This window comes from Loxodonta africana, chromosome 18, assembly GCF_030014295.1.
Source record: "Loxodonta africana isolate mLoxAfr1 chromosome 18, mLoxAfr1.hap2, whole genome shotgun sequence".
In the NCBI taxonomy this organism is placed as follows: Eukaryota; Metazoa; Chordata; class Mammalia; order Proboscidea; family Elephantidae; genus Loxodonta; species Loxodonta africana.
The window spans coordinates 82394552-82422312 of NC_087359.1; the positions used below are offsets into that span (position 1 = coordinate 82394552).

Below are 27761 nucleotides of genomic sequence, written 5' to 3' on the forward strand. Positions count from 1 at the left end.
TTATTGGATATAGGGTTTCTGAAGATATTCTCCCAGTCAGTAGCTTGTCTTTTCACTTTTTTGTAAAGTCTTTTGGTGAAGAAAATGTTTAATTTTTATGAGCTACTGTTTGTCTTTTGCTGTTTGTACTTATTATTATATTTGATAATCCATTGTTAAAAGGTAAGCGCAACAGCCTTGCCCCTGAGATTTTTGTGTGTGTGTGTGTGTGTGTTTTAGGTAAAAAATTACAGCACAACTTAGTTTCTCATTCAAAAATATACACAAATTGTTTTGTGACACTGGTTGCAATCCCCACAATGTGTCAGCACTCTCCCCCTCTCCTTTCACACCCTGGGTTCCCCGCATCCATCTGTCCAGGTTTCCTGTCCCTTCCTGCCGTCTCATCTTTGTTTTTGGGCATTACGTCTCCTATACTCGATTGAACTAGGAGGAACGTTCTTCACATGTATTATTGTTTGTTTTATAGGTCTGTCTAATTTTTTGTCTGAAAGGTGGGTTTTTGGAGATGTCCTTGCATTTTCTTCTAAGAATTTTATGGTTTTTCTTTTCATATTTAGGTCTTTAATCCATTTTGAATTTGTTTTTGTTTACGGTGTGAGACATAAGTCCTGTTTCATTTTTTCTGCGTGTGGAAATTCAATATTCCCAACACCATTTATTAAAGAGACTCTTCTTTCCCCCTCGAATGGACTTGGCACCTTTGTAAAAAATCAGCTGACTGTAGATGATGGGTTTATTTTTGGATTCTCAATTCTATTCGATTGGTCTGTCTATTGCTATACCAGTATCAGGCTGTTTTGATTACCGTAGCTCTAAAATACGTTTTGAGATAAAGAAGTATGAGTTCTTCTATTTTGTTCTTCTCTTTCAACATTTCTTCAGCTATCTGGGGCTGCTTTTCACTCCACATAAAATTGAGGATTGGTTTTTCCATTTCTGTAAAGTAGGCTGTTGGAATTTTTATTGGGCTTGTGTTTAATGTATAGATTCCTTTGGGTAGTACTGACATCTTAATGATATTAAGTCTTCTAATCCATGAACACAAAACATCTTATTTATTTAAGTCTTCTTTAGTCTCTTTCAGCAGTGCTTTATAATTCATTGTATAAGTGTTTCAGACCCCTTGTTAAATTTATTCCTGGGTATTTTATTCTCTTATATGATACTATAAATAGAATAATTAACCTAGTTTCCCTTTCAGAATTCTTACTGCTGGTGTATAGAAACCCAAGTGATTTTTGTTGGTTGACCTCGTATCCTGCAACTTTTCTAAATTCTTCTATTAGCTCTAGAAGACTTCCTGCAAACTCTGAGATTTTCTGTGTACAGGATCGCGTCATCTGCTACCAGTCATAATTTTACTTCTCCCGTTCTAATCCATATACCTTTTATTTCTTTTAATTACCTTAGTGCTCTGGTTAGGAGTTCTCACACAATATGGAATAGAAGTGGTGAGAGCAGCCACACTTGTCTTGTTCTCAATTTCAAGGGAAGAGTTCTCAATTTTTCTCCATTAAGTATGATATTGCCTGTTGACTTCTCACATATGCCCTGAATCATATGAGGAATTTCCCTTCTATTGAAATCTTCTTGAGGGTTTTCATCAAGAAAGTGTGCTGTACTTTAGCAAATGCTTTTTCTTTGATCTAATGATGTGGTGTTGAGGCATCCCTGTATTCCTGATATAAACCCCAGTTGGTCATGGTGTATGACTCTTTTAATATGTTGGTGGATTCTGTTTGCTAGGATTTTTGCATCTGTATTTATAAGAATATTGATTGGCCTGTAGTTTTCTTTTCTTGTGGTGTCTCTGTCTACTTTTAGTGTCAGGGTTATGTTTGCTCCATAGAATGAATTAGCGAGTGTCTCAGGCTGGGTTCTCCAGAGGAGGAAAACCAGTGAAAACCAGTGAAGTAGATATATATATAAATACGTATCTATGGAGAGATTTATGTCAAGGAAAAGGCTCATGCAGTTGTGGAGGCTAGCAAATTCCAAATTTGTGAAGCAGGGAGCATCAGGCTGGAGGCTTCTCCTGACTCATGTGGTTGCAGAGGCTGATGAACCCAAAATTCGCAGGTCAGGTGGAAGGCTGTTGGCCCACTGGGTTGTGGGAGCAGGTGAGTCTCAAGATCTGGGGGTTAGCTGGACGGCTGCTGGCTCATGAGGTTGTGGGAGCTGGGGAATCCCAAGATGTGTAGGTCAGGTGGCAGGCTGCTGCCTTACATCCCAAGAACTGGAGGTCAGAGGATGATGAATCCGATGCAGGATCCAGAGTGCCTGAGCTCTGCCAGACATCTGTGTATGTTGGATGTAGGCCACACCTACAAGGAAACTCGCTTTTCAACTGCTTAGCTGTTCACATCAGATCACAAAATGGGGGATGACCACATCAGGTCACAAACATTTACATCACATAACTGTCAAACCACTTAGAATCACGGCCCAGCTGACACACAACCTTAGCCATCACAGAGAATATTCTTTCCTTCTCTATTTTCTGAAATATTTTAAACAGGATTGGTATCGATTCTTCTCTAAATGTTTGGTAGAATTCCTCAGTGAAGCCATCTGGTTCAGAACTTTTGTTTGGGGGGGTGGGGCTTGATCACTGATTCAATCTCTTCACTTGTTATAGGTCTGTTCAGATTTTCTGTTTCCTTTTGAGTAGGTTAGGATAGGTTGTGTGCTTCTAAGAATTTGTCCCTTTCATCCAGGCTATCCAGTTTTTGCTGTGCGTTGTTCATAATATTCGTCATAATTGTCTTTATTTCTATCAGGTCAGTTGTAATGTCTCCTCTTTCATTTTTTAGTGTGGTTATTTACATCTTTTTCCTTTTTGTCAGTCTCGCTTAAGGTTTGCCATTTTATTGATCTTTTCAAATAACCAACTTCTGGTTTTGTTGATTCTATTGTTTTTCTGTTTTTGGCTTCATTTATTTCTACTCTTTGCTATTTCCTTTCTTCTGGTAAGTTTAGGCTTAGTTTGCTCTTCTGTTTTAGTTTCTCAAGTTGTAGAGTTAAGCTGTTGATGGGAGATATTTCTTCTTTTTTCACGCAGGCATTTATTTCTGTAAGTTTTCCCCTGAGTACTGCTTTCTCTGCATTCCATAAGTTTTGGTATGTTGTGGTTTTATTTTAATTCAACTCTAAGAAATCTGTGATTTCTTCCTTGGCCCATTGGTTGTTTACTAAAGTCTTGTTTAATTTCCATATGTTTGTGTATTTTACAGTTTTTTTTTTTTCTGTTACTGATTTCTAGCTTCACTCCTCTGTGGACAGAGGAAATAGTTGGTATTTCAATCTTTTTAAAATTTATCAAGACTTGCTTTATGACCTAACACGTGGTCCATCCTGGAGAATGATCCATGTGCAATGGAGTAGGATGTATATTTTGCCATTGGCTGAAGTGTTCTACATATTTCTGTTGAGTCTAGTTGACGTACAGTGTCATTCATGTTCATCTTCTTTCTACATGTTCTGCCCAATACTGAAAGTGGTGTATTGAAGTCTTCACCTATTACTGTACTGCTATCTATATCGCCCTTCAGTTCTATCAGTGTCTGCTTCATATATTTAGGTGCTTCAATGTTGGGTGCATACATGCTTATGACTGTTAAATCTTGATTAATTGACTTTCATCACTGTATAATGTTCATATTTATGTCTTCTAACAGATTTTGTCTAAAGGTCTACTTTGTCTGATACTAAGATTGTTACCCCAGCTCTCTTTTGGTTAATTATTTGTAAGGAATATTTTCTTCCATCTTTTTACATTCAACCTATTTGTGGCCTTGGGTCTAAAGTTTGTCTTTTATAAACAGAATATAGTTGGATCATGTTTTTTTTAATCCATTCTGCCACTTCGTGCCTTTTGATTGGAGCATTTAGTCCATTTACATTCATTGTAATTAACGATAAGATGTGACTTATTTCTGATACTTTGTTATTTGATTTTGTGTGTCTTAAGCCTTCTCTGTCTTTATCCTTTTGTAGTGCTTGCTTTTGTGTTTCGTTGGTTTATGGTAGTGAGTCATTTTGATTCACTTCATGTTTCCTTTAGTGTATGCTTTTTAGATATTTTCTTAGCAGTTATCAGGAATATTATATTTAACAGCTTTATTTATAACATTATAGGGTAAACTGGTACCTACCAACTTAACTTCAAAAACATACAAGAAATTCTATACCTATACCATTCCTCTTCCTCTCCATTTTGTGTTGTTTTAAGTAATTACATCTTTATTATTTCATGTGCCCTGTGACATAATTTCATCCTTGTTTTATACATTTGTCATTAAAAACATAAAGGACAAAACAATTAGTATTATCAAGCACAGATATCTTATTACTAGCCCTCATGCATGTCCATGCAATTTCCTTTATCAGGGGTTTTTCTATTTATGTATGGCTTCGAATTACTTTCTGGTGTCTTTTCCCTTCCATGTACAGAACTCCCATTAATATTTTTTGTAGGGCTGGTCTGGTGGATATGAACTCTCTCAGGTTCTGTTTGTCTGGAAGTGTTTTACTTTCACCTTTCTTCAAGGATAGTTTCACTGGGTGTAGTATTCTTGGTTGACATTTTTTTTTTTCTTTCAGCATTTTAGATACATCATTCTGTTGCTTTCTGGCCTCCAATGTTTCTGAGGAGAAATCAGCATTTAATCTTATTGAGTATCCTTTGTATGTGACTGTTAGTTTTCCTCTCACTGGTTTCAGGATTCTCTCTTTATCCTTACTTTTTGAGAGCCTATTATATTTCTTGGTGTAGATCTCTTTGGTTTATTCTGCTTGGAGTTCTTCGGGCTTGAATTTGTAGATTCATGCCTTTTTTTCAGATTGGGGAAATTTTCTGTCATTATTTCTTCAAATATTCTTTCTGTCCCTTTCTAACTCTCATCTTCTCGCGCAGTTCCCATAGTATGTATATTAGGTCTCTCGATGTTGTCCCATAATTCCATTAAACTTTGCTTGGCATTCTTGAGCCTTTATTGTTGTTGTTCTTCAGCTTCTTTAATTTCAACTATCTTATCCACTAATTCACTGATTCTTTCCTGACTGATTAAATCTGTTGTTAAATTCTTCCATTGGGTTTCTCTTTTCAGTTACTGTCCCTTTCAGTTAAAATATTTGTTTGGCCTCTTTTTATTTCTTTTTTAAGATTCTCATTTTGTTCATGCATTGTTTTCCTTATTTCTTTTAAATCTTTGTCTATGTTTTCTCTGAACTCTTTAATTATGTTTAACATTGTTGTATTATATTATTCCATTCTTTTCATTATTTGGTCTTCCATAGATGTGCTTTCAATATCTTCATCATGTTATTTGGATGGGCCATCATAACTCTTTCTTTTTTTTCTTAATCTCTTGTGATTTTTTGTTGAGGCACTGGAATTTTCAAGTGTGTTAACCTTTTCAGTTCTCCCCAGTATTTGGTGTTTCTGCCTGCATTAATTTCTGCAAAAACTCTTAGGTGGGCAAAGCCTTCAGTCATTGCTTACCATTTCCTCTCCCTCTCTGTGATAGCTCCTTCTCCCTCCCTGGTTTAATTACTATTTAAAAGTTCCACTTTCAGTTTTCAACTTTCAGTTTTCCCCAAACACACCAGAGAACACGCCGTGGCCAATCTGTCTACCAGCGGGCACCACCACTCAGTCAAGATATCATGTGCTAATCTATCTGTCCACCAAGAGGTGAAGTCCCCTCTATTACTCCCTTTCCTTCTTTGTTTCTGCAACCATGTTTTCAGTTGGAAAACCCACACCCAGCCAGCCCCATTTGAGGTTGAGTGTTGTCCTTTGATTTTGGCTGAGGCCTCCTTCCCTGCTCTATGGGAGCTGCTTACATCTGATCTGGCATTCAAAGGAAGCGTAGGCACCCTTCCCTCCATTTCAAGAGGAGGGGGTGGCACTCTCTGGAAGGATCTCCAAGAGACCTGTCTTGTTGGTTTCAGTTCCTCAGTGGTCATGTGGTGGTTGAGGGAGCAGTCTCCACTGAGGTGACCTGCCTTCTGACTCCACTGTAGGTGTCCTTCTGTAGGAATTTTTATCAGTCCAGCAGCTGACAGTTGCCTGGTAGGGGAACTGTCATGCTCCAAATGGACCCCCAGGGAGGTCTGCCTTGTTTCTATCAGAGTCTCCCCAGTAGATTGTTGGCTGAGTGTGGCCTCCACTCAAGATGCCTGATTCCTAGCACACAGCAGTCTCAGTCAGTAGTCCTCAGTGCTGACTAACTGGAAGTGGGGACAGACAGATCAGAACTGATCTTCAGAGAGGTCTGCGCTGTTGGTTTTGGGGGCTTGAGATATGGGGTGCACAGGGATGCAGGCAGAGTGCTGACTATGGGAGCAGACTCCATTGCAGGGCACCTTCTGTATCAATATGCTGCAGCTTTGCAGTCAACCATAACTGGGTAGGAGAGGGACTGTCATGCTGTAAATGAACCTCCAGGGATGTATGCCTTGTTGCTATCAGATCCCTTCCCCTACCCCATAGTATGCTGACTGTCAGTGTAAACTCCACTGAAGATGCCTGCTTCATAGCTCACAGCAGGTCAGTCAGTACTCCTCAGTGCCAACTGGAAGGGTAGTGGCAAACAGACCTAAAGTGATCCCCAGGAGGTCTGTCCTGTTGGGTACAGAGGCCAGAGGTATGGGGTACAGAGGGAATGGCAGAGTGTTGACAACGGGAGCAGACTCCACCGCAGGGGCTTTTGCAGCACACAATGTACAGGTGGGGGAGGTGCTGGCACACTCCAAATGGATCTCTTGGGGTATCTGCCTTACTGCTTTTAGAGAAGCAGCTTGGGTTCCTGTCTCTTTGTACAGGAAGAGGGTGTGGTAGTTACGGAAGCAGACACTGTTACTGGGGCTGCTTCCCCAGTTTGCAGTGACTAGTTGCCCATGTGGCTAGGGGAGGGACAGGGATGGTGGAAGAAGTGATTTTCCTATCGTATGTGACTCGTTGTTGATTTGTTGATTGTCTGTCTGTAGTTCCCTGAAGCTGTCCTCTGCTCCCCAGTTCAAAGTTCCTCAAGGGTGAGCATTGTTTCTTTGTTGTATTTCTTCTTGTGTTTGTGGGGGATGGTTGGAACAATGGTCTGTTTATGCTGCTATCTGCCCAATTCAGTGACATTAATTATAAAAAGGATAACTATAAGAGAAAAAGCCATTCCAGTCACCTGGCCTGAGTCTTTAAAAAATAAGTAAACACAATTATTTTAAGTCTACTCTCTGCTATAATATTAGTTTGAGTTAAAAGTGCTCATGGAAGCCATTAAAACCAAGCCCATTGCTGTCAAGTCAATTCTGACTTAAAGCAACCCTACAGGCCACAACAGAACTGTCCCATAGGGTTCCCAATGCTGTAATCTTTACGGAAGCAGACTGCCACATCTTTCTCCCAAGGAGTGGCTGGTAGGGCCAAACTGCTGACCTTTCAGTTAGCAGCTGAGCGTTTTAACCACTGTGCCACCAGGGTTCCCATGGACACCATTACTCCAAAAACCAAACCTGTTGCCATCGAGTCAATTCTGACTCAAAGTGTCCCTACTGCACAGAGTGAAACTGCCCCATGGGGTTTCCAAGGAACAGCTGGTGGATTGGAACTGCCGACCTTTTGGTTAGTTGCTGTGCTCTTAACCACTGTGCACCAGGGCTCCATAGATGCCATTAGGGAGAAACAAATCAAAACTACAATGAGATATCACCTCACCCCTGTTAAAAAAAAAAAAAAAACCCTGTTAGAATGTCAATAATGAAAAACCAAAAAACAGGTGTTGGTGGGGTTGTGGAGAAACTAGAACACTTATCCACTGTTGGTGGAAATGTAAAATGGTCCCCCCACTTTAATAAACATATTGGAGTTCCTCAAAAATTTGAACATAGAACTACCACACGACCTAGGAATTCTAATCCTAGGTATATACTCAGAAGTAAAGGCAGGAAAGCAAACAGAAACCTGTACATCAATGTTTATTACAGTACTTTTTATAACAGCCAAAAGGTAGAACAACTGAGATATTTATCAGCAGATGAATGGACAAACAAAATGTGGTATATACGTACAATGGAATACTACTCAACTCTAAAGAGAAATGAAGTCCTGATACACGCTACCACACGGATGAATCTTGAAAACACCATGGTGAGCAAAATGTGTCAGTCGCAAAAGGCCAAATACTGTATATCGCTTACGTGAAATAAGCAAACATAAAGAAACCCAAGATTATTAGTGATTACCAAAGGTGGGAGGGAGAGAAGAGAAGTCTTTGCTTAGAGGGCACTGAGTTTATGTTAACGGTGGTGGGATGATTTAGAAAGGGATAGGAAGAATGGCTGCACAACTTGAAGAATGTAATCAATGTTGCTGAGTGTAATCAATGTTGTTGAGTTGTACACGTAGACATTGAGAAGGAGTATGTTTTGTGTTTTGTTACATACATTTTCACCACACACACACATACACACAAACTAAAACACTGGTCAGGAAAGAGGCTGAATCCTCCTCCAGATGAGATTTCTAAAGGATCATAAGAGTATAGAATGGGAAAGAATTTTAGACTGTGTAGTTTATATTTACAGAAGAAATTTGAGCTCAGAGAATTAAGTGACTTGCTCAATGCCAAACAACAGGTCAGCAATAAGGCAGAACCCAAGGTCTCCACCTATTACGCCAGAAATAGTCATGGAAGAAAACAATATTTCTACAGCAAATAGCCCTCAATTATGGGTAGTAAAATTGGGAGTAAGGATAATTAGTTCTAAAGAGTAGAGAATAACACTGTTTACATCACTAAAGAAAACAACAAAACAACAGTTTTTGCAGCTTCTGGTGATTTCAGTGTTGGTAAGGCTTGCTTGGAAAGCACACAATTTTCACTGTATAATCCTTTTTTTTTTTCTTAATTATAGTTAATACAATCATCCAGGTAGACAGGGGCTTGGCAGGGGCAAAGGGGAATGGTTGTCAATAAACTATTTACTTCAGTGCAAAAGCTATTGTGCTGTTCACCTCAGTATTTACCTTGTTTTAAAGCTGATGGAACAGAGAAGAGGACACAAATATTATGATCAAAAGCTTACCGAGGTGTCCAGCACTATGCATGCAACCAGCTGATTCCCTATTTTACACTATGTAACACTTTTTTTTTTTAACAAGTATGCAGAACTCAAATCAGGCAGGTTTTAAATGCTCTGTTTGGATCTCCCCTCCACTCCATATCTAGTAAAAAATACTCAGTTTGCACAGGAATAGCCAACCACATGGTCCACTTGACCTCAAATTCTCTTTTTTCTTTATCTCCACGTATCCCTTCTTTATTCTTTCCTTATTCTCCTATCTTAGACTACCCACTGTCTTTGGGCACCATTTCCTTCTTTCTTCTGAAGTCATTACTGACTTCAAGTCCTATACAAATAGCAGTTCTTTATGAAGCTGCTAACAAGACCAACTGCCAGCCTTACTACCAAAAGGAAACACAGCAGAGTGGACTGGATCAGAAAAAAACCCTACCCTGGTCCCAGGCCTATCACAACTCCATGAAACTTTAGGTTGTCACTTAAGCTCTTTACAGCTCGGATCTCTAATACGAATGGACTGAGATAATCTTTAAATTCTCAATGCCACTGTTGATCTCATTCTAAAAAAAAATTCCATGAAAAAGATAAGGTTTAGAAGGAAAAAAAAAATGTAGTAAGGTGAGAACTTACAATTAAAGGGTGAAGCTTACATGAAAGTTTTATAAGAATAAACCTGTGATCTAAAAGAAGTATAGTTTGAATTTCTTATTTTTATTCAAACCATGTTATAGAAATTTTCATACCTAGAAACAAAGTATTTCTAGATTTCTGATTTTCTGTCCTTTCTAAAACACCAGTTGCTGATGAGCTGACCTCAACTTTTTTTTTTAAGTTTCTATTGTGCTTTAAGTTTACAAATCAGTCTCTCACACAAAAACCCATATACACCTTGCTACACACTCCCAATTACTCTCCCCCTAATGAGACAGCCCGCTCCCTCCCTCCACTCTCTCTTGTCCATTTTGCCAGCTTCTAACCCCCTCCACCCTCTCATCTCCCCTCCAGGCAGGAGATGCCAACATAGTCTCAAGTGTCCACCTGATCCAAGAAGCTCACTCCTCACCAGCATCCCTCTCCAACCCATTGTCCAGTCCAATCCCTGTCTGAAGAGTTGGCTTTGGGAATGGTTCCTGTCCTGGGCCAACAGAAGGTCTGGGGGCCATGACAACCGGGGTCCTTCCAGTCTCAGTCAGGCCGTTAAATCTGCCTACCCCAACTCTTGGTGCCCCCATGGTGTCAGAGCAGAACTGTCCTCCATAGGACTTCCTTCCTTCCTCCCTCCCCTTCCTTCCTTTCTCCTTTCTTTCTACCCTCTCTGCCTCCCTTTTGCTTTAGGTGAAGGTTTACAGAGCAAATTAGTTTCCATTCAATAGTTTATATACAAATTGCTCTGTGACATTGGTTGCAGTCCCTGAAATATGTCAGTACTCTCCCCATTACCACCCTGAGTTCCTCATTTCCATCTGTCCAGTTTTTCTGCTTCTGCCTGTCTTCTCATCTTTGCTTTTGGGCACATGTTGCCCTTTCGGTCTCATACAGATGATTGTTCTAAGAAGCACTTTCCTCACAGGTGTTATTGTTTAGTTTATAGGCCTGTTTATAATTTGGCTGAAAGCTGATCTCCGGAAATGGCTTTAGTTCCAAATTAGAAGACTATCTAAGGGCTATTGTCCTGAGGGTTCCTCCAGTTTCTCTCAGACCAGTATCTGGTCTTTTTTATGAATTTGAATTTTGTTTCACATTTTTTTCTCACTCTGAGACTTTCTATTGCGATTCTGGTCAGAGCAGTTGGTAGTGGTAGCCAGGTACCATCTGGTTTTTCTGGTCTCAGGCTAGTACAGGCTGTGGTTCTTGTGGTCCATTAGTCCTTTGGACTAATTTTTTCCTTGAATCTTTGGTTTTCTTCACTATTCTTTGCTCCAGACAGAAACAGACCAATAGTCGTGAGCTTTTAAGACCCCCAAATGCTACTCACCAAAGTCGGATGTAGAACATTGCCTTTATAAACTATTTTATGTCAGTTAATCTAGATGTCCCCCAAGACCACGCTTCTCAGCTTTCAAGCCCAGTAATTCAGTCCCACGAGGAGTCTGGTTATGTCTAGGATGTTTCCATGACTGTGACCCTGTGGGCTCTACTGTATATATAAATATACATGCGGCACATTCAAATATGTATGTAGAAATAGTCACAGCCAAATCTATATATGCACATGGGCATACTCCCATACACGCTTCCACGCCTATTCAGCATACATATGTATCTGTGTATCTACTCATAAATTATGTTACAGTATTTACCATTGCTGCCTTTTATTCTTGCGTGCCTCTCAGAGTCTACTCTTGCCCTGGCCGTGTTCTGCTGACTTCCCCCTTATTGTGTACTGCCTTTCTCTTCACCAAAGTTAACGTGCCTACTCTCTAGTGATTTTCCCTCCCTCCCCTAGCATCCCTGGTAACCATCAAAAAATGTTTCTTTCTGTGTGTAAACCTTTTCTTGACTATTTATAATAGCGGTCACTACAATATTTGTCCTTTTGTGATTGACTTAGTTCATTCAGCACAATGTCCTCCAGGTTCATCCATGTTGTGAGATGTTTCATGGATTCATCATTGTTCTTTATTGTTGTGTAGTATTCCATTGTGTGTATGTACCACAGTTTGTTAATCCATTCATATGTTGATGGGCACTTAGGCCTGTTTCCATCTTTTTGCTATTATGAATAATGCTGCAATGAACATAGTGTGTGTATGTCTATTCTTGTCACAGCTCTTTTTTCTCTAGGATAAATACCTAGGAGTGGGTTTGCTGGATCATACGGTATTTCTACTTCTAGCTTTTTAAGGAAGCGCCACACCATTTTCCACAGTGGTTGTGCCATTGTACATTCCCACCAGCAGTGTGTGAGAGTTCCAATCTCCCCACAACCTCACCAGCATTTCCTGTTTTCTGTTTTTTTTGACCAGTGCCATTATTGTTGGTGTGAGGTGGTATTTCACTGTAGTTTTGATTTGTCTCTCTCTAATGGCTAATGATAGCGAGCATCTCTTCATGTGTTTTTTTTTTTTTTTTTTTTTTTAGCTTCCAGAGTGTTTTCTTTGATGAAGTATCAGTTCATGTTCTTTGCCCATTTTTTAATTGGGTTGTTTGTCTTTTTACAGTTGAGGTGTTAAAGTTTTCTTTAAATTTTAGAGATTAAGCCCTTCGTTGGATATGTCATAGCCAAAACCCTTTTCCCCGTCTGTAGGTTCTCTTTTTACTCTTTTGGTAAAGCCTCTATAGGATTTGCAATGGCTGATTTTTTGGAAGTAGATTGCCAGGCCTTTCTTCCAAGGCACCTTTGAGTGAACTCAAATCACTAACCTTTTGGTTAGCAGCCAAGCATGTTAACTGTTTGCACCACCCAGGGACTCCATCCTTCCCAAATGCACCAGTAAATAATTGTATTTAGGGTTCTTTTTATTTTTTGTTTCCTCATTAATAGCATTTTTTTTAGTGTTCTTTTTATTTTTTGTTTCCTCATTAATAGCATACTTATAAATAAATTTCTAAGACATATATTTCAAGTAACTTGAACATAAAGGAGCCCTGGTGGCACAGTGGTTAAGTGCTCAGCTGCTAAACAAAAGGTTGGTGGTTTGAACCCATCAGTCATTTCATGGGAGAAAGATGTGGCAGTCTGCTCTTGTAAAGATTTACAGCTTTGGAAACCTATGGAGCAGTTCTACTTTGTCCTCTAGGGTCGTTATGAGTTGGAATCGACTCAATGGCAATGGGCTTTTTTTTTTTTTAACCTGAACACTTTACTAGACTGAAAGTGTCCTGGGTGTGTGACCTAGTAGAGCAGAGACCAGTAGGTAAGATGATGATAACAGCAAAGATTTCTACAGCTTACTGCACACCAGGCAGTGTTCTATATGCTTTATGTATGTTCACTCAGTCAGTCCTTGCAATGGTCCTATGAGATAGAGAGCATTAATATCTATTTTAAACACGAGGAAACCAAAGCACAGAGAAGGGGAATAACTGGGCCACAGTCAGATGGCTCGTAAGTAGCAGTCCCAAGACTCAAGACCAAGCAGTCTCACTCCGGTGTCCCCAACCTCAACTGCTACTTCACATTTGCCACCAGCGTGGATGGCCAGCACAAATGGAAACATGAAACGGTGAGGACTGCTGATCACCACTACCTCTTCATTATCAGGGTTTGAATAAGATAATCTGGTAAAACAACAGAAAGGAGGTCACATTCAAAGGCAAAGGCCTCAAAACAGCCATATTCTAGGAACTGTGGAAGCACTAAACATTCAGGATCATATAATATTTTTTCTTAAAATAGATATTTTTTAGAGATTAGAAGATAATTCTCTTGAGATTCACTTAAAAAAAAAAAAAAAGAAGAAGAACAAAGTTTGGCGTTTCTCCCTGATACATGCATACTGAGAAGCACAACTGGCAGAAAACACTTCCTTCCGTCAGCTGTACTGCTAGGATATACTGTCTACAACATGACTTTTATAGGTCGAAATGGCTTAGAATAAATGAAACAAATTATTTTTCTAAGCTCAGTTTCATGCAAAAAAAAAAAAAAAAAGGAAAAAAGTCAGCTCATCAAGAAAGTAAGTCAGAAATACTTCATCGTTAAGGTAACTTACCTGAGATGGGAAGGTCTGGCAGACCCAGACCCTGAGCGGCCCCCTTGCTGGCCGGCGGCACGTGGCTGCAGGTCGAATGCCTCTGTAAAAACCAAAGGGAACAAGAATAGGTGACCTTGTATATCAAGAAGAGCACAAACACTGCTGTGTGTATGTGTGTAGAACAGTTCTCAAGCATGTTAGAACCACCCCAGGGGGTTTTAAAAACAATGCATTTATTTAACAGGTAATAAATGCAATTGGCACATCCTCAAAAAGAACACAGAAAGCACATAATGAAGAGTCTTCTACGTCCATCACCCGGCTCTTCTCTTCCCAGGAGTCGTCACTGTTAATCGGCTTCGTGCGTATCCTTCATGAAATACGCTATGTATTTTTAAGGATATGTGTAAAAATGTTGTTTTTTACAAACACAATTTTTTTTCGATTATCAAATCTGAGCAGAAAGAAAAAAGAATTAAGAAATATGAACGAAGCCTGAGAGACCTGTGGGACACCTTCAAGTATACTAACATATGTATCACAGAAGTCTCAGGTGGAAAAAAGAAAGAGAAAGGACAGAAAAGATATTTAAAGAAATAGCGACTGGCAACTTCCCAAATCTGAAGACATGAATATGCACGTCCAAGAAGCTCACTGAACTCCAAGCAAGATAAACTCATATAGGTCCACACTGAGACATATTATAGCCAAATTGTCAAAAACTAAAGACAAAAAGAATCTTGAAAATAGCATGAGAGAAAAGCAAATCATCACGTATAAGGGAGGCTCAATAAGATTAACAGCTGATTTCTCATAAGAAATGATGGAAACTAAAAGGCAGTGGGATGGCATTTAAAGGGTTAAATGGCAAAACGAAACAAAACAAAATCCTGTCAACCAAGAATTCTATATCCAGAAAAACTATCTTTCAAGAATGAAGGAGAAATTAACACATTCCCAGATAAATAGAAGATGAGAGAGTTCATTACCAATAGATCTTCTCTGCAAGAAATGCTAAAGAGAGTCCTTTAGGCTGAAATGAAAAGACACTAGATAGTAACACAAACATAAGAAATAAAGAACACTGTAAAGGTAGCCACATAGGTAAATATAAAGACCGGTACTTTTCGTTTATAACTTTTCTTTTATCATATACGATTTAAAAGTCAAACATATAAAACAATAATTACAGATCTATGTTAATGGGCATACAATGCAATTTGTGACAACAGAGGTAGAAAGGGAGATGGAGGGGGATGTACCAGGGCAGAATGTATGTTTACCATTGTAACAAAGTTAGCTTTATTCAAACTAGGTTGTTATAAGCTTAAGATGTTAATAGTAATCCTTATAGTAACCACTAAGAAAATAACTGAAAGATATACTGAAAAAGAAAGATATGAATCAAAACAATACACTACAAAAATTCAACTAAATAAATTCTTAAAAAGGCAGCAATGGAGAAAAGGAGGAACAAGAACCACATAAGACATACAGAAAACAAACAGCTAAACAGCAGAAGTAAACCCTCCCTTGTCTGTAGTTACTTTAGCGTAAATGGATTAAAGTTTCCTATTAAAGGCAGAAGCTGACAAATTGGATAAAAAAACATGATCCTTCTCTATGATGTCTACAAGAGTCTGACTTTAGATACAAAGACACAAAGAGGTACAAAGTAAATGGATGGAAAAAGATAGTCCACACAAATGGTAACCAAAAGAGAGCTGGGGTGGATACATTACTATCAGACAAAACAGATTTCAAATTAAAAAGGCTACATGAAAAAATTCAGAAATGGAAAATAGTGACAGTTGCACAACGCGATGATAGTAATCAATGTCACTGAATTGTATGTGTAAAAATTGTTGAATTGGCAAAAGTTTTATTATGCATATTTTTACCACAAGTAAAAAAAAAGTTACGTGAGACAGAGGAGGGCATTATATTGATAATGGGTTCTATCCAGCAAGAAGATATAACAATTTTATACATACATGCACTAAACAGAGTTCCAAAATATATGAAGCAAAACTTAACAGAACTGAAGGGAGAAAGAGACAATTCCACAATAATACGTGGAGACTTCAATACCCCACTTTCAATAACGAATAGAACAACCAGACACAAGATCAATAAGGAAATGGAGGACATGAAAAACACTATAAAACAATTAGGCTTATTTGACACAGACTGTACTTTTATGAAAATAACGTACTTCTTCCGTGTTTACCAGTCACAACCCCCCATGAGGTATTTTTGTAAGTGTGCTGTGCTAATTTTTTTTTACAGCAGCATGTGAAAAAAAAATTGGCACAGTGGTGCTTATGAAAATACCTTGGGGGCGGGGGGAAGGTGCAGCTGGCAAACAAACACAGAAGGTGCACGTTATTTGTTTAAAAAAACGATATAGAACACTACCCAAAATAGCCCTGGTGGCATAGTGGTTAAGTGCTACAGCTGCTAACCAAAGGGTTGGCAGTTCAAATCTGCCAGGCGCTCCTTGGAAACTCTATGGGGCAGTTCTTCTCTGTCCTATAGGGTTGCTATGAGTCAAAATCAACTCGACGGCATTGGGTTTTTTTCTGGGTACCAAGAACAGCAGAATCACATTCTTCTCAAGTGCACAAGAAACATTCTAAAGTACAGACCATCCAGGCATCTGTGGGAGATCTTAGGACTAGCTCACCGAACTCCATTCTAGTCTCATTGTATCGTGACTTCTGAATTACAAGAGACCAGAAAGCTAAAGGATATGTTTTCCAGATTGCCATTAAACCTTGTTTTAGCAAGTGACCAAGCTTTTGTCAAACAGTCCCATTCTCAGAAGATCTCAAAGATGCAAGGGAGGTTAAGTCTTCCCTTCTGCGGTTTTTGCTTGCAAGCCTGGCCCTGAAGGCATTTGCTTTTCTGTGACAGGTGAACAGAGGTTCTTTCTGTTGTCTGGTCCCTACCTTTGTCATGAGGCAGGGCACGGAGCATCAGTACTGCTGGCATTGACAGTGTCTGAGTCAGTGTGGTCCTAGGAAAGCACTTAGAGAATGACTTCTTGATCCTGGCAGAAGTAGCAGCTCCTTTAATTGGCCAACTTTGAGATGTTCTGGGAAGCTTTCCTGGAATCTCAGTCTAGAACAGAGTCTTCTCCTCCAGCTTCCCAGTACCAAAGCCTTCCTTCCTGCTTAACTATCTAGACGGATTTCAGATATCTGCGTATCACGTATGCTGATATACTCTTCTACAGAAATCACCCCTTAAGAGAACAAAATTCTGTACAGAAAGCTTCATTGTACTGTTTGTAGAATAAGTTAAATCCAAAACAATCTAAACATCCATGAATAGAGGAATTATTAAATAAACCACTACATACTACATAGCATTTAAAAACAATGAATGTCAGGGCATTTTTAGGGCAGGAAAACCATTCTGTATGATACTATAATGATGGACACATGATATGCATTTGTCATAACCCATAGGACTGTATCACACAAATTGTGAATGCTAATGTAAATTATCAACATTAGTTAATAATAATAAATCCATATTAGTTCAATTGTAACAGAGGAATGTTAGATATAGAAGAAAATGTGCAGGGTGTAGGCAAGTATATGGGAACTCTCTATACTTTCCGCACAATTTTTGTGTAAACCTAAACTTGTTGCCATTGAGTCAGTTCTGACTCACAGCAACCCTACAGGACAGAGTAGAACTACCCTAGAGGGTTTCCAAGCCTGTAAATCTTTACAGAAGCTGACTGCCAGAGTGGCTGGTGGGTTCAAATGGATGTGATTTTCCTTTGTTGTAAATCTTGCCCCTATGATATATTGAGGCAGGATTATGTTAATGAGGCAGGACTCAATCTACAAGGCTGGGCTATGTCTTAAGTCAATCTCTTTTGAGATATAAAAGAGAAAAGCTAGCAGAGAGACAAAACCAAACCAAACCCGTTGCCATCGAGTTGATTCCAAATCACAGCGACCCTATAGGACAGAGTAGAACTGCCCAATATGGTTTCCAAAGAGCCCCTGGTAGATTTCAACTGCCAACCTTGTGTTTAACAGCCACAGCTCTTAACCACTACACCACCAGGGTTTCTGCAGAGGGATAGGGGGACCTCAAATCACCTAGAAACAAGAGGCAGGAGAATAGTGTGTCCTTTGGACCCAGGATCCCTGTGCTGAGAAGCTCCTCAAGAGGGGAAGATTGATGACAACGACCTTCCCCCAGAGTCAACAGAGAGAGAAACCTTCCCCTGGAGCTGGCACCCTGAATTCAGACTTCTTGCCTCCTAGACAGTGAGAGAATAAATTTCTCTTTGTCAAAGCCATCCATACGCTGTTACTATAGCAGCACCAGAAAACTAAGATAGCAACCCTACAGGACAGAGTAGAACTGCCCCACAGGGTTTCTAAGGATGTAAATCTTAACTGAAGCAGGCTGCCACATCTCTCCCCTACAAAGCAGCTGGTGGGCTCAAACAGCTGACCTTCTGGTTACCAGCGGAATGCTTTAACCACTGCATCACCTGGGCTTCTTAGTGTTGTTGTTAGGTGCTGTCAAGTCAGTTTTGACTCCTAGTGACCCTATGTACAACAGAACAAAACACTGCCCAGTCCTGTGCCATCCTCATAATTGTTGACATGCTCGAGCCCATTGTCGAAAGCCACTGTGTCAATTCATCTCATTGAGGGTCTTCCTCTTTTTCGAGGACTCTCTACCAAGCATGATGTCCTTCTCCAGGGACTGATCCCTCCTGATAACATATCTAAAGTATGTGAGACATAGTCTTGCCATCTTCGCTTCTAAGGAGTATTCTGGCTCTATTTATTCCAAGACAGATTTATTTGTTCTTATGGCAGTCCATGTTGTTGTAGTTGTTAGGTGCTGTCGAGTCGGTTCCGACTCACAGTGACCCTATGCACAACACAACGAAACACTGCCCGGTCCTGCGCCATCCTTACAATCCTTGTTATGCTTGAGCTCATCATTGCAGCCACTGTGTCAATCCACCTCATTGAGGGTCTTCCTCTTTTCCACTGACCCTGTACTCTGCCAAGCATGATGTCCTTCTCCAGGGACTGATCCCTCCTGACTACACGTCCAAAGTATGTGAGACGCAGTCTCGCCATCCTTGCTTCTAAGGAGCATTCTGGTTGTACTTCTTCTAAGACAGATTTGTTTGTTCTTTTGGCAGTCCATGGTATATTCAACATTCTTCGCCAACACCACAATTCAAAGGCGTCAACTCTTCTTCGGTCTTCCTTATTCATTATCCAGCTTTCACATGCATATGATGTGATTGAAAATACCATGGCTTGGGTCAGGCGCACCTTAGTCTTCAGGGTGACATCTTTGCTCTTCAACACTTTGAAGAGGTCCTTTGCAGCAGATTTGCCAAATGCAATGCATCATTTGATTTCTTGACTGCTGCTTCCATGGCTGTTGATTGTGGATCCAAGTAAAATGAAATCCTTGACAACTTCAATCTTTTCTCCATTTATCACGGTGTTGCTCACTGGTCCAGTTGTGAGGATTTTTGTTTTCTTTATATTGAGGTGTAATGCATACTGAAGGCTGTGGTCTTTGATCTTCATTAGTAAGTGCTTCAAGTACTCTTCACTTTCAGCAAGCAATGTATTTGACTGTGTGGATCATAACAAACTATGGATAACACTGCGAAGAATGGGAATTCCAGAACACTTAATTGTGCTCATGAGGAACATTTACATAGATCAAGAGGCAGTTGTTCAGACAGAACAAGGGGATACTGATTGGTTTAAAGTCAGGAAAGGTGTGCGTCAGGGTTGTATTCTTTCACCATACCTATTTAATCTGTATGCTGAACAAATAATACGAGAAGCTGGACTATATGAAGAAGAACGGGGCATCAAGATTGGAGGAAGACTCATTAACAACCTGCATTATGCAGATGATGGCAGTCCATGGTATATTCAATATTCTTTGCCAATAGCAAAATCAAAGGCATCAATTCTTTTTTGGTCTTCCTTATTCATTGTTCAGCTTTCGCATGCACATGAGACAACTGAAAACATCATGGTTTGGGTCAGGTATACTTTAGTCCTTAAAGTGACATCTGTACTTTTTTAACACTTTAAAGAGGTCTTTCGCAGCAAGTTTGCCCAATGAGATGTATCTTTTGATTTCTTGACTGCTGTTTCTATGGGTGTTGATTGTGGATCCAAGTAAAATGAAATCCTTGACAACTTCAATCTTTACTCCATTTATCATGATGTTGCTTCCTGGTCTGGACATGAGCATTTTTGTTTTCTTCATGTGGAGGTGTAATTCATACTGAAAGTTGTGGTCTTTGATCTTCATCAGTAAGTGCTTCAGGTCCTCTAAGCTTTCAGCAAGCAAGGTTGTGTCATCTGCATAACACAGGGTTGTTAATGAATCTTCCTCCAATCCTGATGCCCCGTTCTTCTTCATATAGACCAGCTTCTCGGATTATTTACTCAGCATACAGATTGAATAAATATGGTGAAAGGATACAACCCTGACGCACACCTTTCCTGACTTTAAACCATGTAGTATCCTCTTGTTCCGCTCGAATGACTGCCTCTTGATCTATGTACAGGTTCCTCGTGAGCACAACTAAATGTTCTGGAATTCACATTCTTTGCAATGTTATGCAAAATTTGTTATGATCCACACAGTCGAATGCCTTTGCATAGTCAATAAAACACAAACGAACACCTTCCTGGTATTCTCTGCTTTCAGCCACCTGACATCAGCAATGATATCCCTCATTCCAAGTCCTCTTCTGAATCCAGCTTGAGTTTCTGAGAGTTCCCTGTCGATGTACAGCTGCAGCTGCTTTTGAATGATCTTCAGCAAAATTCTACTTGTGTGTGATATTAGTGATATTGTTCAATAATTTCTACATTCAGTTGGATCGCCTTTCTTGGGAACAGGCATAAATACAGATCTCTTTCAGTTGGTTGTCCAGGTAGCTATCTTTCAAAATTTCTTGGCATAGACAAGTGAGCACTGCCAGCACTGCATCCATTTGTTGAAACATCTCTATTGGTATTCCATAAATTCCTGGAGCCTTGTTTTTCACTAATGCCTTCAGTGCAGCTTGGACCTCTTCCTTCAGTACCTTGGTTCCTGATCATATGCTACCTCCTGAAATGGCTGAATGTCGACCAGTTCTTTTTGGTACGGTGACTCTGTGTATTCTTTCCATCTTCTTTTGAGGCTTCCTGCATCATTTAATATTTTCCCCATAGAATCCTTCACTATTGCAACTCGAGGCTTGAATTTTTTCTTCAGTTCTTTCAGCTTGGGAAATGCTGAGTGTGTTCTTCTCTTTTTGTTTTCTAACTCCAGGTCTTTGCACACGTCTTCATAATACTTTACTTTGTCTTCTTGAGCTGGCCTTTGAAATCTTTTATTCAGCTCTTTTACTTCATCATGTCTTCTGTTTGCTTTAGCTACTCAACATTCAAGAGCAAGTTTCTGAGTCTCTTTTGACATTCATTTTGATGTTGTCTTTCTTTCCAGTCTTTTTAATGATCTCTTGCTTTCTTCATGTATGAAGTACTTGATGTCATTCCACAACTTGCCTGGTCTTCAGTCATTAGTGTTCAACACATCAAGTCTACTTTTTTTTTTTTTTTGTGCTTTAGGTGAAAGTTTACAACTCAAGTTAATTTTTCATCCAAAAAGTCATACATACACTGTTTTGTGACATTGGTTGCAATCTCCATAACGTGACAACACATACCCACTTTCTACCCTAGGTTCCCTGCGTCCATTTGACCAGTTCCTGTCCCCTCCTGCCTTCTCATCCTGCTTTCAGACAGGAGCTACCCATTTGGTCTTTTATACTTGTGTGAACTAAAAAGCCCGTTCTGCAGGTGTATTATTTTTTGTTTTATAGGCTTGTCTAATCTTTGTCTCAAGAGTGGGCTTCGGGAATGGTTTCAGTTCTGGGTTAACAGAGCTTCTGGGGGCTATAGTTTCAGGGGTTCCTTCAGTCTCTGTCAGGCCAGTAAGTCTGGTCTTTTTATGTGAATTTGAGTTCTGTGCTACATTTTTCACCTGCTCCCTCTGGGATTCTCTGTTGTGTTCCCTGTCAGGGCAGTCATTGGTGGTAGGAGGGCACCATGTAGTTCTTCTGGTCTCAGGTTGGTAGAGTCTCTGGTTCATTTGGTCCTTTAGTCCTTTGGGCTAGTGTTTTCCTTTTATCTTTGGGTTTCTTCATTCTCCTTTGTTCCAAGTGGGATGGGACCAATAGATATGTCTTAGACAGGTGCTTGCAAGCCTTTAAGACCTCGGATGTTGCTCACCAAAGCGGGATGGAGAACATTTTCTTTATAAACTATGTTATGCCAAATGACCTAGATGACCCCCAAAACTATGGTCCCCAGGCCCCAGCCCCAGCTACTCTGTCCCTCAAAGTGTTTGGATGTGTCTAGGGAACTTCTATGCTTTTGCTTTGGTCCAGTTGTGCTGACTTCGCCTGTATTGTGTGTTGTCCTTCCCTTCACCGAAGTTGACCCTTGTCTATTATCTAGTTAGTGATTTCCCCTCCCCCTCCCATCCCACCCTAGTAACCATCAGAGAATGCTTTTTTCTTGTTTAAACCTTTTCTTGAGTTCTTATAATTGTGGTCGCATACAATATTTGTCCTTTTGTGACTTACTTCAGTTAGCATAATGTTGACCAGATTCATCCACATGGTGAGATGTTTCACGGATTCATCAGTGTTCTTTATTGTTGCATAGTATTCTATCATGTGTATGTACCATGATTTGTTTACTCATTCATCTGTTGACGGGCATTTAGTTGATTCCATCTTTCTCGTATTGTGAATAGTGCTGCAATGAACATGGGTGTGCATATGTCTATTCATGTGATGGCTCTTACTTCTCTCTGGTATATTTCTAGAAGTGGGATTGCTGGATTGTATTGTATTTCTAGCTTTTTAAGGAAGCACCATATTGTTTTCCAAAGCGGTCATGCCACTTTATATTCCCACCAGCACCACATAAGAGTTCCAATCTCCCCACAGGCTCTTCAACATTTGTTATTTTGTATTTTTTGGATTAGTGCCAGCATTGTTGGGTGAGATGGTATCTCACTGTAGTTTTGATTTGCATTTCTCTAATGGCTAATGATCGTGAGCATTTCCTCATCAAATCTATTCTTGACATGGTCTCTTAATTCAGGTGGGATATACTCAAAGTCGTACTTTGGCTCTTGTGGAATTGTTCTAATTTTCTTCAGCTTCAACTTGAACTTACATATGAACAACTGATGGTTTGTTCCACGGTTGGCCCCTGGCCTTGTTCTGACTGATGATACTGAGCTTTTCCTTGTCTTTTTCCACAGATGTGGTTGATTTGATCCCTTTGTATTAAGCCGAACACTTAACCGTTTGTGCCACTAAGGCTCGTTGATACTAAAAATAGTACTTATAATAACAATATCGCTCGTAACACAACAAGAGCAACATGCTGAACATTCTATCCAAAGCCTTGGCCTAGAAAAACATCAGGAAGCACTGGTCCTAAAACCTTCAGAAGATGGCAAATATGATGTACTCTGTACCCAGTGAACTCTGAGAATTTATAAACTGTAAACATTCTCTCTTTGGGGCATTAAAAACAAAATAGCTCTTTGAGATCTGTTCAATGTCCATTTCTAAAAAAATCATAATTTTCATTGAATTGAAAACTTCGAAAGTGTTATGGGAAGCAAAGAAAAGTAGTTACTAACAGAATTGCAAGTTTACAGTGTCACTCTGGGGCCTTGATCAGGTACCAAAAGTTTAAATTTTGTGAACATTTCGTTATTATTTTAGGCTTATTAACGATAATGTTTGATAGGTCTCAAAAAAATAAATCAATTGGTTTTCACTTCTTTTATGTTGCTGGGGTATGAGGAATAACCCTGGTACCACCCAACACAATCTCTTCTCATACCTGCATTGGAGAAACGGCAGCAGCTGGAGCAGTCCTCACAGGTATTCCACTTAGAGGACTCCTGGGGGTCTTATGAACAGAAATATTCTGTCCAGCTCCACCTGCCAAGGAAAGGGAAGGGAATGTTTCTATGTTGTTCCAGTTTAAAATAGCAAATAATAATTCTTAATTTGTTGTTACTTTTTTTGGTGACTAAGAAAAGTATGCCATGATATTTAATATAATGTTTATTCTTTTATCCTTTTCTCCTCTGGAATAGTACTGAAATGGGGAGTGAAAGGGGAGGAGTTAGTAAATGGGGGATTTGTCTTAGATGGAGGAAACCGAGGAAAAAGAAAATGTTGTGTAATGAAGTTCTATGGCAAGAAAGGACAGGTAAGATCTTACACAAACCATTACTGTTAACTCATTTCCCATCTTCATACACTGGATGTACTCACTGGGCTTTAATATCTTTAAATATTTGTAGGTTAACCCTAGTCTCAATTAAGCTGCAAACTATTTTAGTAGAGACACCAGGCACATCCTAGAATTAGCTATTACTTCAGTCTTCCAATACAATGGATATATTTCTTACACTCAAGGTAAGAAAAATACCACTATTGTGGATAAATGCACATTCTGTTTCTTCTACTTATTATATTTACGTGTGTGTGTGTTTACAAAGTACAGCTGTATATTCTGCTCATATAAGTAGACAGGAACAAATGAAAAGGAATTGTGAGTCAGCCAGGTAGTTCCAGAAAAAGCTAGGAATGTACCAAGGCCAAGAATGACAGATCAGCCCAGGTGCTCACACACAATACTAGGCAGAAAAAAGTCTAACAGCATATTGCAAAATGATGATGACCAGGGGTCCCAACAAGAAAGCCAAATGCATAGATCGGACTCAATATCCAATCTCCTAGGAGAGGAAGCCTCTGGCTTACCCTGCTAATTCTCGTGAGATGCTATGAAAGTGAACAGTAGTGATCTGAATTTAACGGACAAAAACTAAAAAACAAAACCTGTTGCCATTGAGTCCATTTCAACTCATAGCCACCTTACAGGATAGAGTAGAACTGCCTCATACGGTTTCCAAGGAGAGGCTGGTGGATTCTAACTGCTGACCTTTTTGTTAGCAGCCAAACACTTAACCACTGCACCACCAGGGCTACTTAGTGGACACATGAGGCAGAAAAGATAAGTGGCAAAGCAGGAATTAGAGGTAAGGAAGAGGTAGAGGAAAGGGGAAATTACATTTGCATTACACAAGAGCCAGATTCTCTACTGTCTCACTGGAGCCTCAGCCAGACTCTTGCAGACAGAAGCTGTATATGGCAAGATCTAGAAACAGCCCTTCTGATGGTATCCTACTTGGGGCCAGTGTAGAGTACACTGGGCCAAGGTTTGAAGTTTTGCTTTTAAAATAAAATGTTTAAATACCTGGATGTCCCAAGTCAAATGACTTGATAAGTGACTTAACAGTGGTTACAGACTCTGAAGGTGTTGGGGATGTTCTGTTAACATAGACACCAAGCCACCGGCCAGGAGCATCCACCTCGGAGGACTCTGACTCTTCATTCACAGGTCTGCACGGTAAAGAGCAAATCAAATTGAAAAGATGGAGGGTATTCCCATGGGAAAAAGGCATATATGGAAACAGACCAGTGAGGAGAAAATAAACAAGTCTGGAAGGAGAATCCTAAATTTAAAATCCTGTTTTCTGTATCAGCTTTATACCTTTAGGAAATAACATAGGTACTACTCTCAATTTTTATAAAAGATATTTTCTTGGGAATGGTCATAAATAATTTTATATGAAGAGTGACTTGACATTAGCTCTAAATAAAAAGTATATGAATCCACTCTCCAAACAAAACATACAAATGTTATTTATGATAAATATTGAGCTTGGTGGATACAATGGATTGCCTCATCAAGGTATAGTCCAATCACCATCTAGTATACCCAAACCATTGCCACTGAGTAGATTCTGACTCACGACCACTCTATGGGTCAGAGACCCATAGGGTTTCCAAATAGCGGCTGGTGGATTCAAACAGCTGACCTTCTGGTTAGCAGCCAAGCTCTTAACCACTGCACCACCAGGGCTAGGTCACTAACGAAAGGTTGGCGGTTCAACTTTGGAGCAGTTCTACTCTGACCTATAGGGTTACTATGAGTCGGAACTGACTCGATGGCAACGGGTTTGTTTTTTTATCTAGTATACAGAGGTGGGAAAATGAATGTACATTTCTCAAGAATCTCCTGAAGCTAAGATTTCAGATGGAATTTAGGTTCCATCAATCAGAAAAGGGTGGGGAAGCCCTGGATTTGGACCTAACATGGGGGAAGAAAAGCAGGGCGCAAGAGTATTCACTATGTAGAAACAGGCTGCAGCAGAGACTAGACGTTTCTGGAGCTGGTCACTGCAGTGCTGGCTTTCCCGTTGGGCACGAGCTTTCTGATTTAAGGTTCCTGCTCCTAGCAGAGGCAGCAGCTCTGCTGGCGGCTCAGTTCTGCGGTGACTTTGGGAATTCCCCCTGGAAGCTTAGCCTAGAGTCTCTTGCTTCAGGCCTCTCAACAATTCTGGAAGTCAGTTAATACTTTTAAGCTAAAACCAACTACAGTGCAATCTGTTCTACACAACAGAACCCTGATTTACATACTGTTTAATAGTATGATAACACCTCTGCAACTCTGCAAGAGGTGAAGCTTTTACTCTCACCCAAGTTTCCTGGTATGTTCTCACTGTGGTTTCTAAACTTGAGCATAGATAGATGATCTGATTCAATCCTCTCATGCGTGGCTTCGTCCCAGGCGACTTGGGCATGTCATTTAATCTCCCTGTGAATGAGCCAAGACGAGAACTCCCAATCTTCTGATTTCTAAACTATTCCCCTTTTATTGTATCAAATTGCCACAGCTGTTTCACAAGAAGATGACTAATTTACGAGAAGAGCTCAAACAGAATATCTCTGGAAGTATACTTTAATAAGGTCAGTGAAGTTTAAAATATTTATTTACTGATGTTTTTGAAATTAATCTAGCTACTTCATAAGGTTCTGCAGTTTTGCTAAACTTCCTTCTCTTGTTCTGTATCAACATGAATAGAATACATTTAAGTGAAACAGAATTTAAAACACTTAAACTAAACTGCCCTACATTCTTGCCTCCACAGCCTCTCTTCTTTGAATTAAAAAAAAAAAGGCAGCAAACACCAGACTTCTTTGGGGAAAAATACCTGAGGCATTTCAGAAATTGTAGGGGTTGGTTCTGTACTTTTTCCTTTGGGTTACACAGTATAAAATCAGGTGGTGAATATCGGAAAGAGGATGAAATCAAGTTAGGTACACGCAGCCACTCTCAGGAAGGTCATTATCAGACAAAATGCGCCACTTTCTTACCAGTCCATTTAAATGACTGGGTACTAACGTGCATTGTAGACGCTCAGGGCACCCCTTGAGAGAACTATCACTGTGAAAAATTCATGTTTATTTCATTCCTTGATAGTTTAGTAAGAATAAAAATGGAGAGTCCTGCGTATTGCTGAGGTATTCTCTCCAACGGTCTAAGTTTCTCTGTGATTCATAACAACAAACAGATAAAGAAGATTTATTTAGACTCTGTAAGCAAGGCTACATGAATCTATTTCCAGTACTCGGACATCCAAAGACAATATTTCGAACAATTAGTCTGCTTAGCTAGAACAATAAGTCAGCATGAGAAAATCCTGTACATTATTTAGTTGATTAGAGAGGCTACTGGACTAAACACCCACCATATTATATAACAAGGATTTATGTGTGTAGGTGGAGGAGGTGGGGGAAGGATTCACAAATCAAAGCCTGAACTGAATAACCATAGAAAATAATTATTAAGAATGTTATTGGCTTTATTTAAAAAAAAAAAAAAAAGGCTTGAATTCCTCACACCAGCCTGTCTTCAAATTGTTTTGGATCAACCAGTAACAGCCCCAGGATTAAATAAAGTATTAAATTTCCTCTGTTCCAAGGAGAACAAGAACTCTGTGCTCTATAAAAATGTTAAAAAAAAAATTTAACCACATAACCAGGTACATTTTAACAAATTCATTAAAGGAAAAATT

At 39.6% G+C, this 27761-nt stretch overlaps 1 protein-coding gene across 23 annotated transcripts in view; it reads right to left on the bottom strand.

Moving 5' to 3' along the window:
- SPECC1 (sperm antigen with calponin homology and coiled-coil domains 1) overlaps positions 1–27761 on the bottom strand; it is a 476325-nt gene that overhangs the window by 108522 nt on the left and 340042 nt on the right. For 21 of the 23 annotated variants that reach the window (XM_064271864.1, XM_023539622.2, XM_023539620.2 and 18 more), the window contains 3 exons: positions 25097–25242; positions 23672–23772; positions 13740–13821 (listed from right to left, as the gene is read on the bottom strand). In XM_064271864.1, coding sequence (XP_064127934.1) covers positions 13740–13821; positions 23672–23772; positions 25097–25242 — 329 coding nt within the window. Of the gene's footprint in view, positions 1–7618; positions 7720–13739; positions 13822–23671; positions 23773–25096; positions 25243–27761 lie in introns of those variants that run through there. The other 2 variants (XR_010318469.1, XR_010318470.1) reach the window with 2 other exon arrangements.